This window comes from Streptopelia decaocto, assembly GCF_964273445.1.
Source record: "Streptopelia decaocto genome assembly, chromosome: 17".
NCBI lineage: Eukaryota > Metazoa > Chordata > Aves > Columbiformes > Columbidae > Streptopelia > Streptopelia decaocto.
Genome location: NC_138672.1, coordinates 2,169,845 through 2,185,425, shown reverse-complemented (window position 1 = coordinate 2,185,425; position 15,581 = coordinate 2,169,845). Strand labels below are relative to the sequence as shown.

The 15,581-nt window shown below is 49.6% G+C and overlaps 1 protein-coding gene across 6 annotated transcripts in view; it reads left to right on the top strand.

Annotated features, from left to right (window-relative positions):
- The window catches only part of ZNF618 (zinc finger protein 618), a 163,024-nt gene extending 148,088 nt beyond the window's left edge, over nt 1-14,936 (top strand). For all 6 annotated transcript variants that reach the window (XM_082067501.1, XM_082067500.1, XM_082067499.1 and 3 more), the window contains 2 exons: nt 4,943-5,044; nt 6,142-14,936. In XM_082067501.1, coding sequence (XP_081923627.1) covers nt 4,943-5,044; nt 6,142-7,655 — 1,616 coding nt within the window. In that variant the 3' untranslated portion in view covers nt 7,656-14,936. The remainder of the gene's footprint in view (nt 1-4,942; nt 5,045-6,141) is intronic.
- Nucleotides 14,937-15,581: the final 645 nt, after the last annotated feature.

The window sequence follows — 15,581 nt, the reverse complement described above, 5'->3', positions numbered from 1 at the left end:
CCAAGGCTGGTTCAAAGACATATTAAAAAATGTAGAAATAGGACTTTTTTTTAATTTTGGCCAATTTTTTTTCTTTTTTTTTCCTCTTGAATGTAAATTCAAGTGAATTAACACAGGTATACAGATTAATTGACCTTTGAAAGACCTGTGTTCTCTGCTCTGTTGAGGTGTATGTTCGGTGCTTGCATTTGCCCTCAATTTACAGGCGAGCCCTGAAGGGCAAGAGGCTTGAGGAAAAGCACGTTGTCCATTCTGCAGCAGTAACTCTAATCAAAGCTCTTACCTTCTTCTGTGCGTTAGTTTTAGCGCTAATTTTAATGAGCGTCCCTTGAGTTCCTCACCCGCGCGGTTCCCCAGTCCCAGCTGAGTTCTCACTGGTGAATCGTAGCGCAGGCTTGGTGTGTTGTTCAGCAGCTGCTTTATTTATCATCTGTGTAACGTTATGAATAGACACTTCGGGTGGTTTGTTATCCCGTGGTGTGAGGTTTGTGGATGTTACGTTCTGTTAGAGCATAAGCTGGTTGATGTGCAGTGCTGTGACTGCGCTCGGGACGGCGGCCGCCGTCGCTCTGTGGTGCTGGGGTCTGCTCCTGTGTCTGGTGGTGGCGATTTCTGCTCGTTTCCACACTGTGTCCTGACCATCCTCTTCCTTCTTCTGGTCTCTGGTACTGAAAAACGGCATTTTGAGTTATAGCTCTTGGTGACACTGAGTAGAGGGGCTGCGGAGGAGGGACCAAGGCCAAGGTGTCAAAGGGAAGAGCAGCAATTCACTGGCAGGGTGTGAGCTGTTGAAAATGTTAAGCTAGTGCTGTCTGCAGCTTCTTCCTTCTGTGTTCTCCACAAATGACCCACGGGCTCTGGGCTCGGTCACCTGGGTTACACAGAGATGGTTGCAGGGAGCAGGTGTTGGTGATCCAACTCGTGGAATGTCAGCATCCAACTCAGGATTATCCCTGTTAAACTCTGGATTTTCTCATCTCTGCCCGTTTGTAAGTCACCGCCTTTGCTTTGCTGCTTCCCCCACTGGTCCAGTGGCAGCAAGCTTGTCCATGTCTACTTGAAGTGGTGTCAGCGAGGCTGCCCTGGGAAAGCAGCCGTCCCCTGCTGTGCCATCTCTGCCTGGTGCCTTTGCAGCCCTGTGCTCCTGCCTGTTCCTCGGGAGGGAACAGCAGCCTTTCCTCCAGATGGGTGCTGCTGGGGGCAGGCAGCACCGTGTTTATGCTGTGGGCTGAGGGCAGAACAACGTGAAGAGGTGTGAGAGCTGCAGGCGGCTTTGGGAGGTGTCCAGTTCTGGATATTGTGCTTAAGCAGAGCACCAGCACAGCTTACATGGGACTTGCAGTGACTCTGGTCGCAGTTTGTTGCCTTTTAGCCTGTCAGAGCATGGGGATTTCCATATCCAAGATGGGCCCAACATCTCTGAGGTCTAGGGGTGCGGAGACAGCAGAGAATCCACATACTGGGGACACTGGTGTAGGAGCCATTTAGACCGGTCTGTATGCCTGACTCAGTGTCTCACTGTGGGGATGCAGAGATACAAGAAGCCAGATGGGTCAAATATTCCCTCAGTCAATGTGTTCAGGAGTCCAGTTTGGCTTATCGTGTCTGACGCAAAGGGCTGGTCTCTTCCAACTAAATGTGACACATCCAGTGGGCTCCTTTGGTGGTGACTGAATGCAGGAACAAAAGTGGGGACATACTGGCTCTTAAGTCATGCAGAGGGCTGAGCCTGGAGGCTAGAAGGTAATAAGGAGAGATTATAGCTCCATAAAACAGCTACACAATGAGAAGAAGCAATTAGAATGTAAATTGGAGGCTGAAAGGCAGAAATAGAACAGCAGAACACCAGGCAAAGGAATTTGTTCTGTAATTACAGTGTACAATATACAGCTCTGACTCCCTTTAGAGTACTTTGTTCAGGTCGAGTGCTACCATAGAATGCCCTTCCTACAATCTAGAGCTGAAAAATAAAAGGACGACTAGGCTGAACCTGGATTAAAGGATTGGAGGCATGAAGAGAAATTAAAGAACCATGATCTGTGTAGTTCACAGACTGCTCGATAAGTAAGATGAGGCTGAAATGCACAAATCTCATTAATGCCATATTGAATGTCAGTGGGTATTTGTACATTATAAATCCCCTGTTACTGTGAACTAGATAAAAGAGTTGGGTTGATGAAATATAGAGGGTTTCTCCCCCCACCTGCCCCTCACCAAAACAAGGAAGGCCTGAACCATGAGCAGAGTTAGTAAGCAACGTCGATCGTTTTCCTTTGCCTACGCACAGACGTTTGGAGCTGAGGACAATGATAATATTGGCTCAAGAGCAATTGGTCTAAGCAAACGCTGGGGGAAAAGTGATGTGTTGTATCCGATCACTGGCATCCACTGGAGCACCCCCTGCTCCTCACGGCTCTTCCACACCTGCACACACCGACTGTGGCTGCGGTCCCGGGTACCTGCCAGGAGCAGGGACTCAACTCACTGAGCACATACAGAATCCCAGAATGTGAGGGGTTGAAGGGCCCTGGAAAGCTCATCCAGTGCAATCCCCCCATGGAGCAGGAACACCCAGATGAGGTTACACAGGAAGGTGTCCAGGCGGGTTGGAATGTCTGCAGAGAAGGAGACTCCACAACCCCCCTTGGCAGCCTGGGCCAGGCTCTGCCACCCTCACCAGGAAGAAGTTTCCTCTCATATTTAAGCGAAACCTCTTGCGTTCCAGTTTGCACCCACTGCCCCTTGTCCTGTCACTGGTTGTCACCCAGAAGAGCCTGGCTCCATCCTCCTGACACTCCCCCTTTCCATCTTGATCCCCAGGAATGAGTCCCCCCTCAGTGTCCTCTTGTCCAGCTCCAGAGCCCCAGCTCCCTCAGCCTTTCCTCACACGGGAGATGCTCCACTCCCTGCAGCATCTTGGTGGCTGCGCTGGACTCTCTCCAGCAGTTCCCTGTCCTGCTGGAACTGAGGGGCCACAACTGGACACAATATTCCAGGTGTGGTCTCCCCAGGGCAGAGCAGAGGGGCAGGAGAACCTCTCTGACCTACTGACCACCCCCTTCTAACCCACCCCAGGTACCATTGGCTTCCTGGCCGCAAGGGCTCAGTGCTGGCTCATGGTCACCCTGCTGTCCCCAGGACCCCCAGGTCCCTTTACCTTATGCTACTCTCCAACAGGTCGTTCCCCAACCTATACATCCTTGAGATGCTCCCAGCATCTGCCCTGGTTCTGTCATAGCCCGGATTGCTCTCAGGTGTTGATCCAGCCTGTGCAGTGCCCTGACCTAATAATAACTGTATGATCTGTGCATCATCGGCCAGGTTTGTGAATGCCCCAGCAGTTGAGCTGCTTAGATTCGAGAGGACTTGCTCATATGCAAGAGGGCACTGAAATTTGATCTCATCATTGTTTGTCTCTAGATCCTTGGGGGTCTCCCTTCTCTCCCTGGTCAGTGCTGCACACAGAGAAGAGCAGCTTTACCTTCTGTTTGTTCTGCCCAGCACCACATCAACCTGTGTGTGCTGTAGTAAGACATTTCTCTGCTTCGTGCTCACTCTCTGGAGCACTGGGGCAGCATTCCTTTCACTGCATGCTGGTGTGCCTAGGCTGTAGATAATGCCACCTGAGCCGGTCAGCTTGGAATCCCTTCAGAATCAGTGGGGAAGAAGTCCCCATATTGAATGTGAGTGGGTGACATTCCCAGGTGTGGTGGGTTCACCCAGTGGGTGAACTCCAGGTGAGTTCAGAGCATGATGGATCTCACACTGCAAGAGGCATTTAGTTCTGCCTGGGTGAAGGAATCGCACACTTGAGCCTGTTTTGCACCACTGTAAGAGGAGCCCCAAGGGGCCACTTTGAAGAGAGGCATGTCTAATGGAGGTAGCCAAAGTTAGGTGAGATGAGTCCAGCTGTGATGAGTAAAGGACTTGTTTTGTCTTCTTTGATCTTAATTCCATCCTTCTGTTCAGCTTGGTCATCTGTCTCTCCATCTTTCTCCTTCCTCTTCCAGCTCTCTTCATTGTGCACTTTACTGTTGCTTCACAGCCTGTTGCAGAGCACAATTTCATTGTGAAGCATACTAAGAATTAGAAAATTTCCTCTAGAGGTTGGGGGGAAGTTCTTGGGGAACAGGGGGGGAAAGAACGTGGATACAATACAGAATTTCCCGATCTTTATTACATTTCTGTGAAAGGCCCCATCCGACTGGCAGCCAAAGTGTTTAGCTCAGTTCCATATCTAGAAATGGGAGCATGAACACAGACCTGCAGAGCAGTTGGTATCTTTGCAGCCATAGGGAGGAACAATCTTTGATCACATTGGTTTATTTTCATTTTGTTTTCAATGCGAGGCGGCAGTGAGCAGCCCGAGAGGACATTGGCCCTTTCTACAGTGGGAGGAAACCATATGTGAAGATTGTAATAAAGTCCTCAAATACAGAGGAGTTGAACATAGCTTGAAAAACAAAGTACTTAGCAGTAAAGCAAAGGGAAGCCACGTGTGGTGCAGAAAGAGGCAGTGAGGTAAAAGAAGGATAAACGCTTGTTACACCTACTTTCATTTTGAAAAGAAGCAAATCGCACAAGTCGGGCTGCCCAAGGAACATCTGTTCCCTGGGTGTGCAGCTTCAGTGCACTGGGAGACATTTCTCAAGATGTGTTAATGGCATCAGTGTCACTGAAGCACAGAAAAAGCCACTGTCATTTCAGCCCCATTTTGGGAGGCGATAGGCTGCAAGTCCACAGACAGTTCTGCAGGTTTCTGGCAGTACTGTGCCATCTCACTTCTCACTGAAAACTGCTTAAAAGCTACAGAGAATGAAGCAGGTTGGTGTCACCTTATTTAAGGGAACCCTAAGGAAATGGTGGGTGCTGTTTCCCCCTCTTTGTGCTTTAAGCATTATTATCTTGTGCTTCTAACACCTGCCTGTCTCTTGCCCCACAGCTGACAACGAGAACAACATTGCCTCCAGCCAGCCCCGATCACCTCTAGCCATCGTTGAAGAGAAGTGGAAACCACAGTTCCACAGAAATAATGCCAACAACAGTACGTAGCGGTGTTTGCTCTTCCGTCCCGGGCTTACCCCCCCGCTTTGAACAAGTGACTGCACAGAGGGTGCAGCGGTGCTGGGCTTCGCACAGGGACATGGTCCTTGCCCGACTGCACTTGATTTCATCTGTAATTCATGTACCGTCCTGCAGAGCAGAGCACACATTGCCATTACAGGAGTGCTCATAGGCAAGAAGTACTGGGAGCCCTGGGGAGGGGGGAGGAAAGGTTTGTAAGGAAGATGCATTTGGGAGCTCTTGGGGAGAGTTAACTTCTGATCCAGGGTCAGATCTCCTGGCCTGGGGTCAAAACATTAATCCAGTCGTTGTGCTGTGACGCAGGCGCAGCCTGTCCCTCGCTGTGCTGGCTTTAGCCCCAGCTCGTCCTGCGGGCTTGTAATTCACCAGGGGAAAAGGTAAAATACAGCCTGGTGGGAAACCAGTTGCAGAACATGGGAGCTGAGCAGCCTCGGGAGAAAGGTGATACAAAATTGTGGTGCTGTTGCATTCTGATATCACCAAAAATGACATTCACCCTGCCCAAAGTCAGCCACAAGAAGTAGGAATGGTGGAGTTCAGGGAAGAAATGGAAACTTGGGCTTCAGCATTATTTGAGATGGTGGAGGAAGTAACTCCTCTCAAAATAACTCTCCCAAAGAAAAGGCTCAAATCACAAAAATAGAAGTCCAGCTTTCCAGCTGGGCTAAGCTGTGACCACCAGCCTGTCGACATGGATAGTGAACAACGCTCGTGGTTATAACTTGTCTGGGCAGTGAACACCACACAGGTGCCATCGGTGAAGGCACCAGATTGCGAGTAGCCGGTGTGTGCTCGGTCTCAGTCCCCACACCAGGGACGGCGTGCAGATAAACTCCTTGCTGCTCTAAGCAAGAGCAAGGCCTGTTCCCAGAGGTTCCTCTGTCCAGAAACCCCTGGGAGAAGAAATCCAGGGTTGGAGATGTCTCTTCCGTCATCTGGGCCTGTTCCACCTCTTTGGGTCTCTCTGGGAACTGTTTTGTGACTTCCTCCTCTGTCCTGTCGCAGAGGAGCGATGCTCACATGGTGCTTTCTCTCCCTCCTTGTATTTCACTGCAGTGTCCACGAGCGGTTCGGTAGGGAACAGCGCGATCCCGGAGAAGGAGCGGCAGAACATTGCCGAGAGGCTCCTGAGGGTGATGTGCACTGACCTCGGGGCCCTGAGCGTGGTGAGCGGGAAGGAATTCATCAAGCTAGCGCAGACCCTGGTCGATAGCGGAGCTCGCTACGGTGCCTTCTCTGTCACCGAAATCCTTGGCAATTTCAACACACTGGCTCTGAAGCATTTGCCTCGGATGTACAACCAAGTGAAGGTGAAAGTCACCTGCGCCCTGGGCAGCAACGCTTGCCTTGGCATCGGTGTCACTTGCCACTCGCAGAGCATCGGCCCCGATTCTTGCTACATCTTGACAGCTTACCAGGTGGAAGGCAACCACATCAAGAGTTACGTCCTGGGAATTAAGGGCGTAGACATTCGTGATAATGGTGATTTTATCCACCACTGGGTACAGAACGTGCTGTCGGAGTTTGTGATGTCAGAGATCAGGACGGTGTACGTGACAGACTGCAAAGTCAACTCCTCTGCGTTCTCCAAGGCAGGCATGTGCTTGTGTTGTTCGGCCTGTGCCTTGAACTCGGTAGTGCAGAGTGTGCTGAACAAGCGAACACTACAAGCTCGCAACATGCACGAAGTGATCGAGCTCCTGAATGTCTGTGAAGATCTGGCAGGATCCGCGGGCCTCTCGAAGGAGACCTTTGGCTCCCTGGAAGAGACCTCTCCTCCGCCCTGCTGGAACTCGGTCACCGACTCCCTCCTGCTCGTCCACGAGCGCTACGAGCAGATCTGCGAGTTCTACAGCAGGGCCAAGAAGATGAACCTCATCCAAAACCTGAACAAACACCTGCTCAGCAACCTGGCGGCCATCTTGGCGCCGGTCAAGCAGGTGGTGATCGAGTTGAGCAACGAGAGCCGGCCCACCTTGCAGCTGGTCTTGCCCACCTACGTCAAACTGGAGAAGCTGTTCACTTCCAAAGCTAACGATGCTGGCGTGGTCAGCAAACTCTGCCACCTCTTCTTGGAGGCGCTGAAGGAGAACTTCAAAGTTCATTCGGCACACAAGGTAGCCATGATCTTAGACCCTCAGCAGAAGCTGCGGCCCGTCCCACCGTACCAGCACGAAGAGATCATCGGCAAGGTCTGCGAGCTGATCAACGAGGTGAAAGAGTCCTGGGCAGAAGAAACAGAATTTGAACCTTCAACCAAGAAGCCTCGGGCAGCAGGGGAAGCCACAGCAGCTCAGGAAGAAGATTGGTTCGGGAAAAATGAAGTCTATGATTATTTGCAAGAACCTCTCTTCCAGGCCACCCCTGACCTGTTTCAGTACTGGTCATGTGTTACCCAAAAGCATACAAAACTAGCCAAGCTAGCCTTTTGGCTCTTAGCAGTGCCTGCTGTTGGTGCCAGAAGCGGATGTGTAAATATGTGTGAGCAGGCTCTCTTAATCAAAAGGAGACGACTACTCAGTCCAGAAGACATGAACAAACTCATGTTTTTGAAGTCCAACATGCTTTAAGACTGTCTTTTAATTAAAACAAAACTTTAAAACACTGTTCCAAACAAAGAAAAAGAATTTTAAGTTCTAAACACTGTGGACCTCATTATGAATGCCCCTGGAAACCAAGTGCTTTTTTATATATATATAAAAATATAAATATATATAAAATTAAGTTTGAAAGGAAAGCTGAGCACGTGAGAGACACGGCCCTCTGCCAGAATGTGCTCCTTTCCATAGATAGTGTGTGGACTTGACAGACTTCCTAATGTTTTCAAGTGGGCAGACCAATGGGAGGCTGATGTTCTAAAGTCTTCAGGCAGCTGAGATCTAAAGTGACTTGAAGTTTCTTTTGTTCCTCCTCCACCCCACCTTTCCTCCTGTCCCCTGGGCCATCTTCCCATGGATAATCAGACTACAGTGAACAGACCAGTTCTGCACTGGCCTTTGCTCCTCTGAAGAGCTGTACACCTTGAGGGCGTTTGTCTGCATGTTATCAGGGCAGCTGTGTTTCATGAACACACCGTTATCTTTACAAATCAGGAAGGGAGACTTTAAAGGGGTTTTTTAATTTTATTTGTAACTTTTTCTTATACATTTTTCCCAAAAGTTACACTGCTGTCTCCACTCCCAGTTCTGAGTTCATCAGGTTAACTAGTGATGTAAAGTTTTATTTAAAACTAAGAGAAATGGTTCGTGGCAGAAAACGTCTGTTACGTTTCTTGGATTTATTTTTTCCAGCATAACTTCTTTTCTCAATTCCCAGTGTTGATCAGCTTCTCTGTGAATTTTGCCCATCGGGGCTTCTCAAACTTGTTCTGGAGTAGCCCATTTACAATTTAATAATATCCTTATGGGAACCACAGCAGTTGGTTTTATGGAAAAGCTAAAAACCAGGCAAATGAAGCGAGTGGTGACAGCACAGGTGTCTCTGGGCCACCAGCAAGCTCGCCAGGCTCTGCCAGCTGCCATTGAGAACCCTCGTACCTAAACCTGCTGCAAAAAGGTTTCTCAGAACAACCCTCCCAAGGCCAAGGACAAACCAAGGTGTATGATTTTTCAGGGGAACAAAGATCAGTTTTGTCAAACTGGGGTTTGAAGGAAGCTTAAAGAAGTGCATGGGCTCAAAAATCCTTCTGAATGTAAGTGCTCCTGATTGAGTGCAAAGAATACCTTCCCGTTTTATTTCGAATGGTTCCTCTAGTAGCACGAATGTCTTTTTAATACCTACAGTGCATTACACTACTTGTTACGTTGCCGAGTCGTTCTGGCTGGGAAGGCCACGGGCCCTTGAGCGTTCACACTTACTGGCTCACCCCAAATGCAATTAGAGATCATCGTAACCCAGAAACACCTCAGTCACTCTGCTGTCCCCCCGGCCAGGGCTGCGCTGTGTCCATCAGCACAGCTTGGGGGCTGCTGGATGGGATCTCTGCAGGCTGGCAGGTTCGGACAATTCCCAACTGCTGGTGCCAAACTGTTACTTTTTCATCACTGGGACTTGTATCCTGGAGGCAAATTGAAGCAAATTCTTATTTTTGCAGTTGTCTCTGCTGCTTGCAGTAGTGTGCTCCAGAGCTGCCGTCCCAGGGGCCGCGGCAGCGTCGGGGGTTCGGGAGGACGGGCTCGCTCGGCTCCGAGCAGGCTGGAGCCCTCCGGCAGCGCTCGGTGTTTGCTGGTTGCTGACGATGCGGTGGTGAGACCGGGACTCTCTTATAAGTGCTGCTCTTAAACAGGTGTTAAACCAAGATCCCACCTGCTCATCTCTGGTTGTAGTGAAAGTTGCAGGTCCCAAGACATAAGAAATGGCAAATCTAATCTCTCAGGCTTTGTGTTCAGATGCCTTGAACCTGACAGGCTCTGCCTGACAGCTTCACTGCCATGGGCTCAGCCAGGGGCACAGTTTGTGTGCTGGAAACCTTCTCTAGGTCAAGGTTACTGAGGGTGGCTCTTTGCACCCTTTTCAGCCTGGAGACGACCTACTAGCTTTGGTCTAGCACTTGTGTTGACCTCTCGGCACCGTTATTGGCATCAGGGCAAAAACAGTTGTCTCCTAAACGTCAGTTTTGCATGTAGACACGGTCTGCAAGCCCACGGGCAGCTGCAGGGGCACTGGAATTTGAGCAGCCAAGGCGGAGGCACTTGGGCATCTGATTTCTCTGGCAGTGGCTTTGGCAACTGGAGGTGTTAGTTGTAGGGCCAGCTTCTCTTCTTCCTGGTTTTATTTTCTCCGATACAAACCCTGCTTGCCCGGCTACTAGTTGGGCCCATCTGTTTGCACTTCTAGTGCAGGAGAAACCAGTAACAACCAATAACTAAGTCTCCAACTACAAACAAAAAACCCAAGTGAGATGTGTGCCGGTACCAGAGCGTTTGTGCTGTGCTGCTGTTCCCACTGAAAAGCACAGGGTATCCTGTGGAGAGAAAAGTTGGCATCCGTGAATCCAAAGCAAGATTAACTTCTGAGGCTGCAGAGCGTGCACCGTGCGGCTCAGCTGATGGGCAGGACGGGGACAGGGTTTGTAGTTTTTTCTCCTGATGGCACATTACCCCTTTTTGCTTGGTTTACCTGAGACCTTGGGAGACACGGGTTCCCTGATGCTCAGGCAGACGTGTAGAACCCTCGCACTCCTTTGAAAAGAAAGCTCCAAACCCTAACGCTCCTTTGCTAAGGGACAGGCTGGTAACTTCTGTGGGATTTGCTAACTCGGGCTTGTTGTGTTGTCTCTCTGCAAGGCATTAAGGGTGGGACAAAGCAGAGTTAGCGGAGGTTTAAAGCCCTGGAATTGAGAATGAGGTAGAATTGCGGTCATTCGTGCAGCCGTTTGATGCCAGGCTGTGCACAGCGGTGAGCTGGACCTGGTTACACAGCCAGGTCTGTGAATGGGGAGGACACAGCCACCCCAAATCCCAGCCTGTCTCCCCTAACCCTGTCTGCAGTGTGGTTTTGGTTGTGGTTTTCTTGCTGGGACAGCCAAATAGACTGACTGGCCCTGTCTCCCATCCGAGTACCTGCCCCTGCACTGCAACTGTGGTTATAGTTGCACTAGTGATGGATGTTAAGCAAACATGCAGCGTTGTCTGGTAGATGCGATTCTCCTGAAGACTTAAAAACTCAGCTTAGCAGCTGAAAAAGCAAAGTAAATCCCCAAGCCCTAAAATGGCACGATCTGGAAAGTCAGTGAGAAGAGGAGCTGGTCGGCCACCCCCTTTGCAAGTCTGTGGAAGGAGCCGCAGCTCTTCCCGAGTCTTAGACGTGGTGACAGGGTGTTCTGCTCAGAGCTGTTCCTGCTGTGTCTGCTCACTGCCCGACTTCTGCGTGATCAACTTAATGCTGCTTTAAAAGGAGAGAAGCACGTCTGGAGCACACGTATTTACCCTAAATGCTTTTGCTCCTGTTTCTCCTTCCCTCTTCAAGACTTGGATTTGCATTCTAGGGATCATGGATACTTTACCAAGGTCTGAATTTTGGAAGCTTTTAATTTGCCAGGTTAGTCCAGCCCAAGCTCTTCTGTGGTTCTGTTCTGTGATTGCCTCGGTGGTGTGGAGCAGCACTGGTGGTGGACAACCAGAGGGGAAGAGGGTCTGCTAGTCTGCCCAGAGCTGCCATGAGGTCCTGCTCCCTTTGAGCTGGGAGGAGAGCTCCTCAGAGCTGGGATCATCCTCTGGTAGGTCACATTGGGAATTTGTCTTCTGCTTGTTGCCTTTACTTGCGCTGGAGAAATGTGTTGGGATGAAAAATGGTGTGTGTGTCCTCCAGGCATTCCTTTTGTATCTGCCGACCTTGCAGACTTCTCTTGCTGACTTCACAGTTTGCTTTGGGGGGTTATGATCTTCAGGTGGGGAGCAAGCACCAACAGAAGACAAACTGTCTTCCAGTCCTGTCTGAAGATCCTTGTTACTAGAAAACCGAGAAAGTGGGATACAAAGGCAGAGCTCTTTGAAGCAGAAGGTTGTTTCTGAGTGAGTGTGGCAGCCAGAGGGTCAGTGGAGAACACGGGGCCCAGATTTGTCCCCTGTCTGTCTCTTCTCGCCGTGTCTCTAGCAGTTGATAGCAGTTGTGCTCTGGCTTGCAAGAGGGGCTCAGTATCTTGCACCTGGGTTGGTTTCAGATGGAAGTAAACCTGTTAAAGCTCTGTGTCTGTTCTAAGAAAACTGATTTGGTTGTGTTTGAACTAGTGCAATCTGGAGAACTTTCTGTTAAAGCCAACCATGGGCTCAGGTTTTGTCTAATTTGTCTGTTAATTGCTGGTTAAACCAGTTTAACTTAGATTGGTTTAAGCATGAACCACCTGCACTGGTGTAACTGCGCTTGCTGGGTGTTCTCCCACTGGTCAGAGAACGTCCCCAAGCAGCTCAGGGAGTTGTGACCCTTCTGTGGATTTTGCAAATGAAGTTGTGGCAGATACTCTCAAAGCTTGGGAATCACTGAAAGTAGAGGGGAGACACCTCTAGAAGTTGCTTGAGCTCTAAGTTGCGGTATCTGAGTTAATACAGCATTGAGATGTCTCAGGTTGGCTGGTTGGGTTTTCACCGACTGCTCACAATAACATGGAAGGTTTAGCGTGAGAAGTTACGTATGTTCACCTTGGTGGGTGAGTCCCCTCCACCTCGCCTGCTCTGAGGGACCTTTTCCACCTTTCGATCCCGCGGTAGCCGCGTCAGGGCAACGTGTTGCACAGGAGCAGGGCGACTGAGACTCGGTGCCGCTTGGAGAACGCCGTGTGCATTTCCAGGCAGCACCAAGTTATGCTAAATCAAAAGACAATAAAAAGGCAGCCAAAAATTTATTCAAAGGCTGGGAGCGCTGCGTTGTGCTGAGGAAGGGCTGATCTCTAATTGCATCTCTCTGGCTGAAGGAGGAGAGGAGCTCCCGTGGGCATTCAGAGGGAGCACACACAGGAGGGGACGAGTTGTTGCCTATGGAATAATTAGAAGGAATGGGATGAAAATTAGCCAGAAGACACTAAAGGCAGGTTCTGGGAAAACTTTACAGCGAGGAGAAATCCGTTCATCTGGAGGAGTCTGTTACGGGAGCGTTTTTTGAGCCCAGGCCGTGCGGCTGCACGGAGCACACTCCTTCGGGCACAGGCTGCTTCGGGCCTTGCCAGGAGAAACGCGGCTGAGCGATGATTCCTGCGTGTCGAGTGCCGTCCTGCCCTGAGGGCCCAGGAGGGTTCACAGAGCATCTTCCTCTGCATCCTCCTCGCCACCGGCACCAAACCCCTCCCAGCACTCCAGTACGTACATGAACCAGGTTTCAGAAAGGAGGGAGGTGGCTGACGGGCAGAAGGGGCAGAGGAGCAAACACCAGTTGAGGAGCAAACGTCTTGTCAGCCCTTACACTGCCAAGGTGGACGAATCGGGGTGGGGGAGAGTATTCAATGTTTTGCTGCTTCTGCTGTGCATTTTCTGCGCTACACCATGATCTTGGATCAGTTGGGAATACCCCGAAACACTGGCTGAGACTCCAGGTCCTGTGTCAGGTACTTTGACGATGTCACCCCGTAGCAATAAGAGCTCCCTTTTCCCAGCGCGGGGCCTGTCCCCACGCCACGGGCTGTCCCCACGCCACGGGCTGTCACCTCCCGAGGGCCTCTGGAAACATTACTGAGCAAAACGAGCAGTAATGAAGATCCGGAGAGGTAAAGCCAAGCACAGCTCCGAGTCGAATGCCTCGTTAGTCCTGTGGGATAGTGTGCTTATGCTAGGCCAGAAATGGTGAACCAATGAGAGTGTATTGCCCTGAAATTTAATTTTATATATTAAATGTTTGAGGGATTTCTGTTTAATTTTGGTTTCTGTTTGGCTGGTTAGTTGGGTTTTTTACTACTCCTTTGTTTTATAACTTGACGGAAGAGTTTTGCTCACATTAGACAACAGTGTAGACCCTTTAGGGTTAATGACCTGTAGGCAGCTGAGTTTGAATTTTTTAGAATAGCTCCTGAAATGGGTCACAGAAACGGCTCATGGATGCACAACAGCGACCACTGACTGAAGGATTCTGTCCCGTCCCATCGCTGGCGCGTCCCTGGCAGTGGTCAGCGTGTCCGGTACCGGCTGAGCGGCGCAGCCTTGACGAGACGAGTATCCGGCAGTGAGTTGATGAGAACAGGCATGTCAAACCCTTGCTTTTTACAACCAAAGTTCCTTAAAAAGACACTCCCAGCCTCATCAGCGCTTGTTTTCAGTCTTCGGGGGGTTCTTGTGGCGGTCTCTGCAATGGCTGTGTATTCTGGAAGGTGCAACAACCTTAGAAGCTGTTTTCCACAGTCCCTTTGAACTCATTGGGACTTTAATTTTATTGGTTTTGTAATTATTTAAAAGGAAAACTGATACCGGATGAACTGAAGCATTGGTGACAGGTGACTAGCCAAGGCTGTCGGTGCAGGAGGAACACGCAGCGTCCAGACGGCAGGACTCCGGTCCGCGCCGTAGCCAGAACGTGTCGTGCCGACAAACCGAACCATCAGGAGATCCTTGTTTGCAGCCAGTCCGAAAAGAGAACCTGTTCCTCGTTGCTGTGTTCGTTTTTCCGAACCTCCCGTTGGGAGCTGAATTCTTGTTGTTTCATCAAGCAAACAATTAACGTTCTCCTCTCCCTCCTCCCCAGCCCTCCCCTCGGTGACTTGTGTGCGTTTCCTTCCTTTCTGTAGATGCAGATGTTCTAGGCAATACCACAGATGCACCTGCGTGTGTCTCTACCTGCGAGTGCAAGAATCTCATGTCATCTTAAAAAATACAAAAAAAAATATACAAAAAATATACAAAAAATATCTTTTTTAGGCCAGAGTTTTCTACAGGTATTAATGAATATTTTTCTTAATCCTTATAAGTTTTATGTGTTTAATATTTCTTAATACCGGTAGCATTAATTTATACTTTTGTAGCAACACAATATTTTTATAAACCGCCACCGCTGGCTTTGTCTTCATAACGGGGAAAAGTGCGGGCAGCTGGCCCCGCGCTGAACCATGTACTGTATTTAAAAGGTTATCTAATGTCACACTTGCTGTGTTAATAAACAAAACAAAACCTGTTTGAAGTCTCATGTATTGTTGGTGTGGATCGAATGACTCAATAGAGAGCAATATTGCACGGGGTTGAGTTGCTGATTTTCGTTGTGATATATGAACGCTTGAGGCCAACTCAAGTTCTTCTGGTTTTCTTTTTAGGATTTTGTTTCGTTTCGTTTCGTTTTTTTTTTTTACAGCTAAATGAATTCAGTGCTGTTTGAAACTTAGACTGACGACAAATGAAAAGGATTATTAAAGAAAAAATAAATCAAGGTGTTTAAATGTTGCTGTTTTTACAAGTCTGTTGCTGTCTGAATGGAAATATTCCACAAGAGAGGAGGAATAGTTCCACTTAGTTTCCAAACGAGCTGAGCGCTCCGGGCTCAGTTATTTGGAGATAACTTAGAGACATGTTTCTGCAACATTCTTTTCAGAGTTGATGCCAAGGCAGAAGACAAACTGTAACTGTAAGAGAGCATCCGTTGCTTGAGGATTTTCATGTCAGTGTTGTATTTATGGTTTTACAATAAAACAACCTTTAGGAAAAAAAAAAGTGTCTGGGGTTTTCTATTTTTCAAGCACGTGAATGGGGCATCACCCAGTGCCGAACGTCTTGTTGGGAAGAGGGAAAACGGCCATGAAAGCGGCATAAATCTCAACACGGGTCTCTGATGGACCCTGTCGGCTGTAAAACCCCACGGCGGGTTCTCCCCCCATCCCGAGCGCTTTCCGGAGCGTCTCGTGCCTCGCGCTCGGTCGCCGGTGCGGTGAACCTGCTCCTCTGGTGCCACTGGGACCCTCATTGCAGCAGAACCTGCTCCAGGTCGGCTTGGCCGACCAGAGGGGTTGGTCGGTGTGTTGTAATGCAGGATTTGTATTCACACCACCAGGACAGGTTCGGATCAGCTGGTTTTTGTGCTGCTAAAGCACT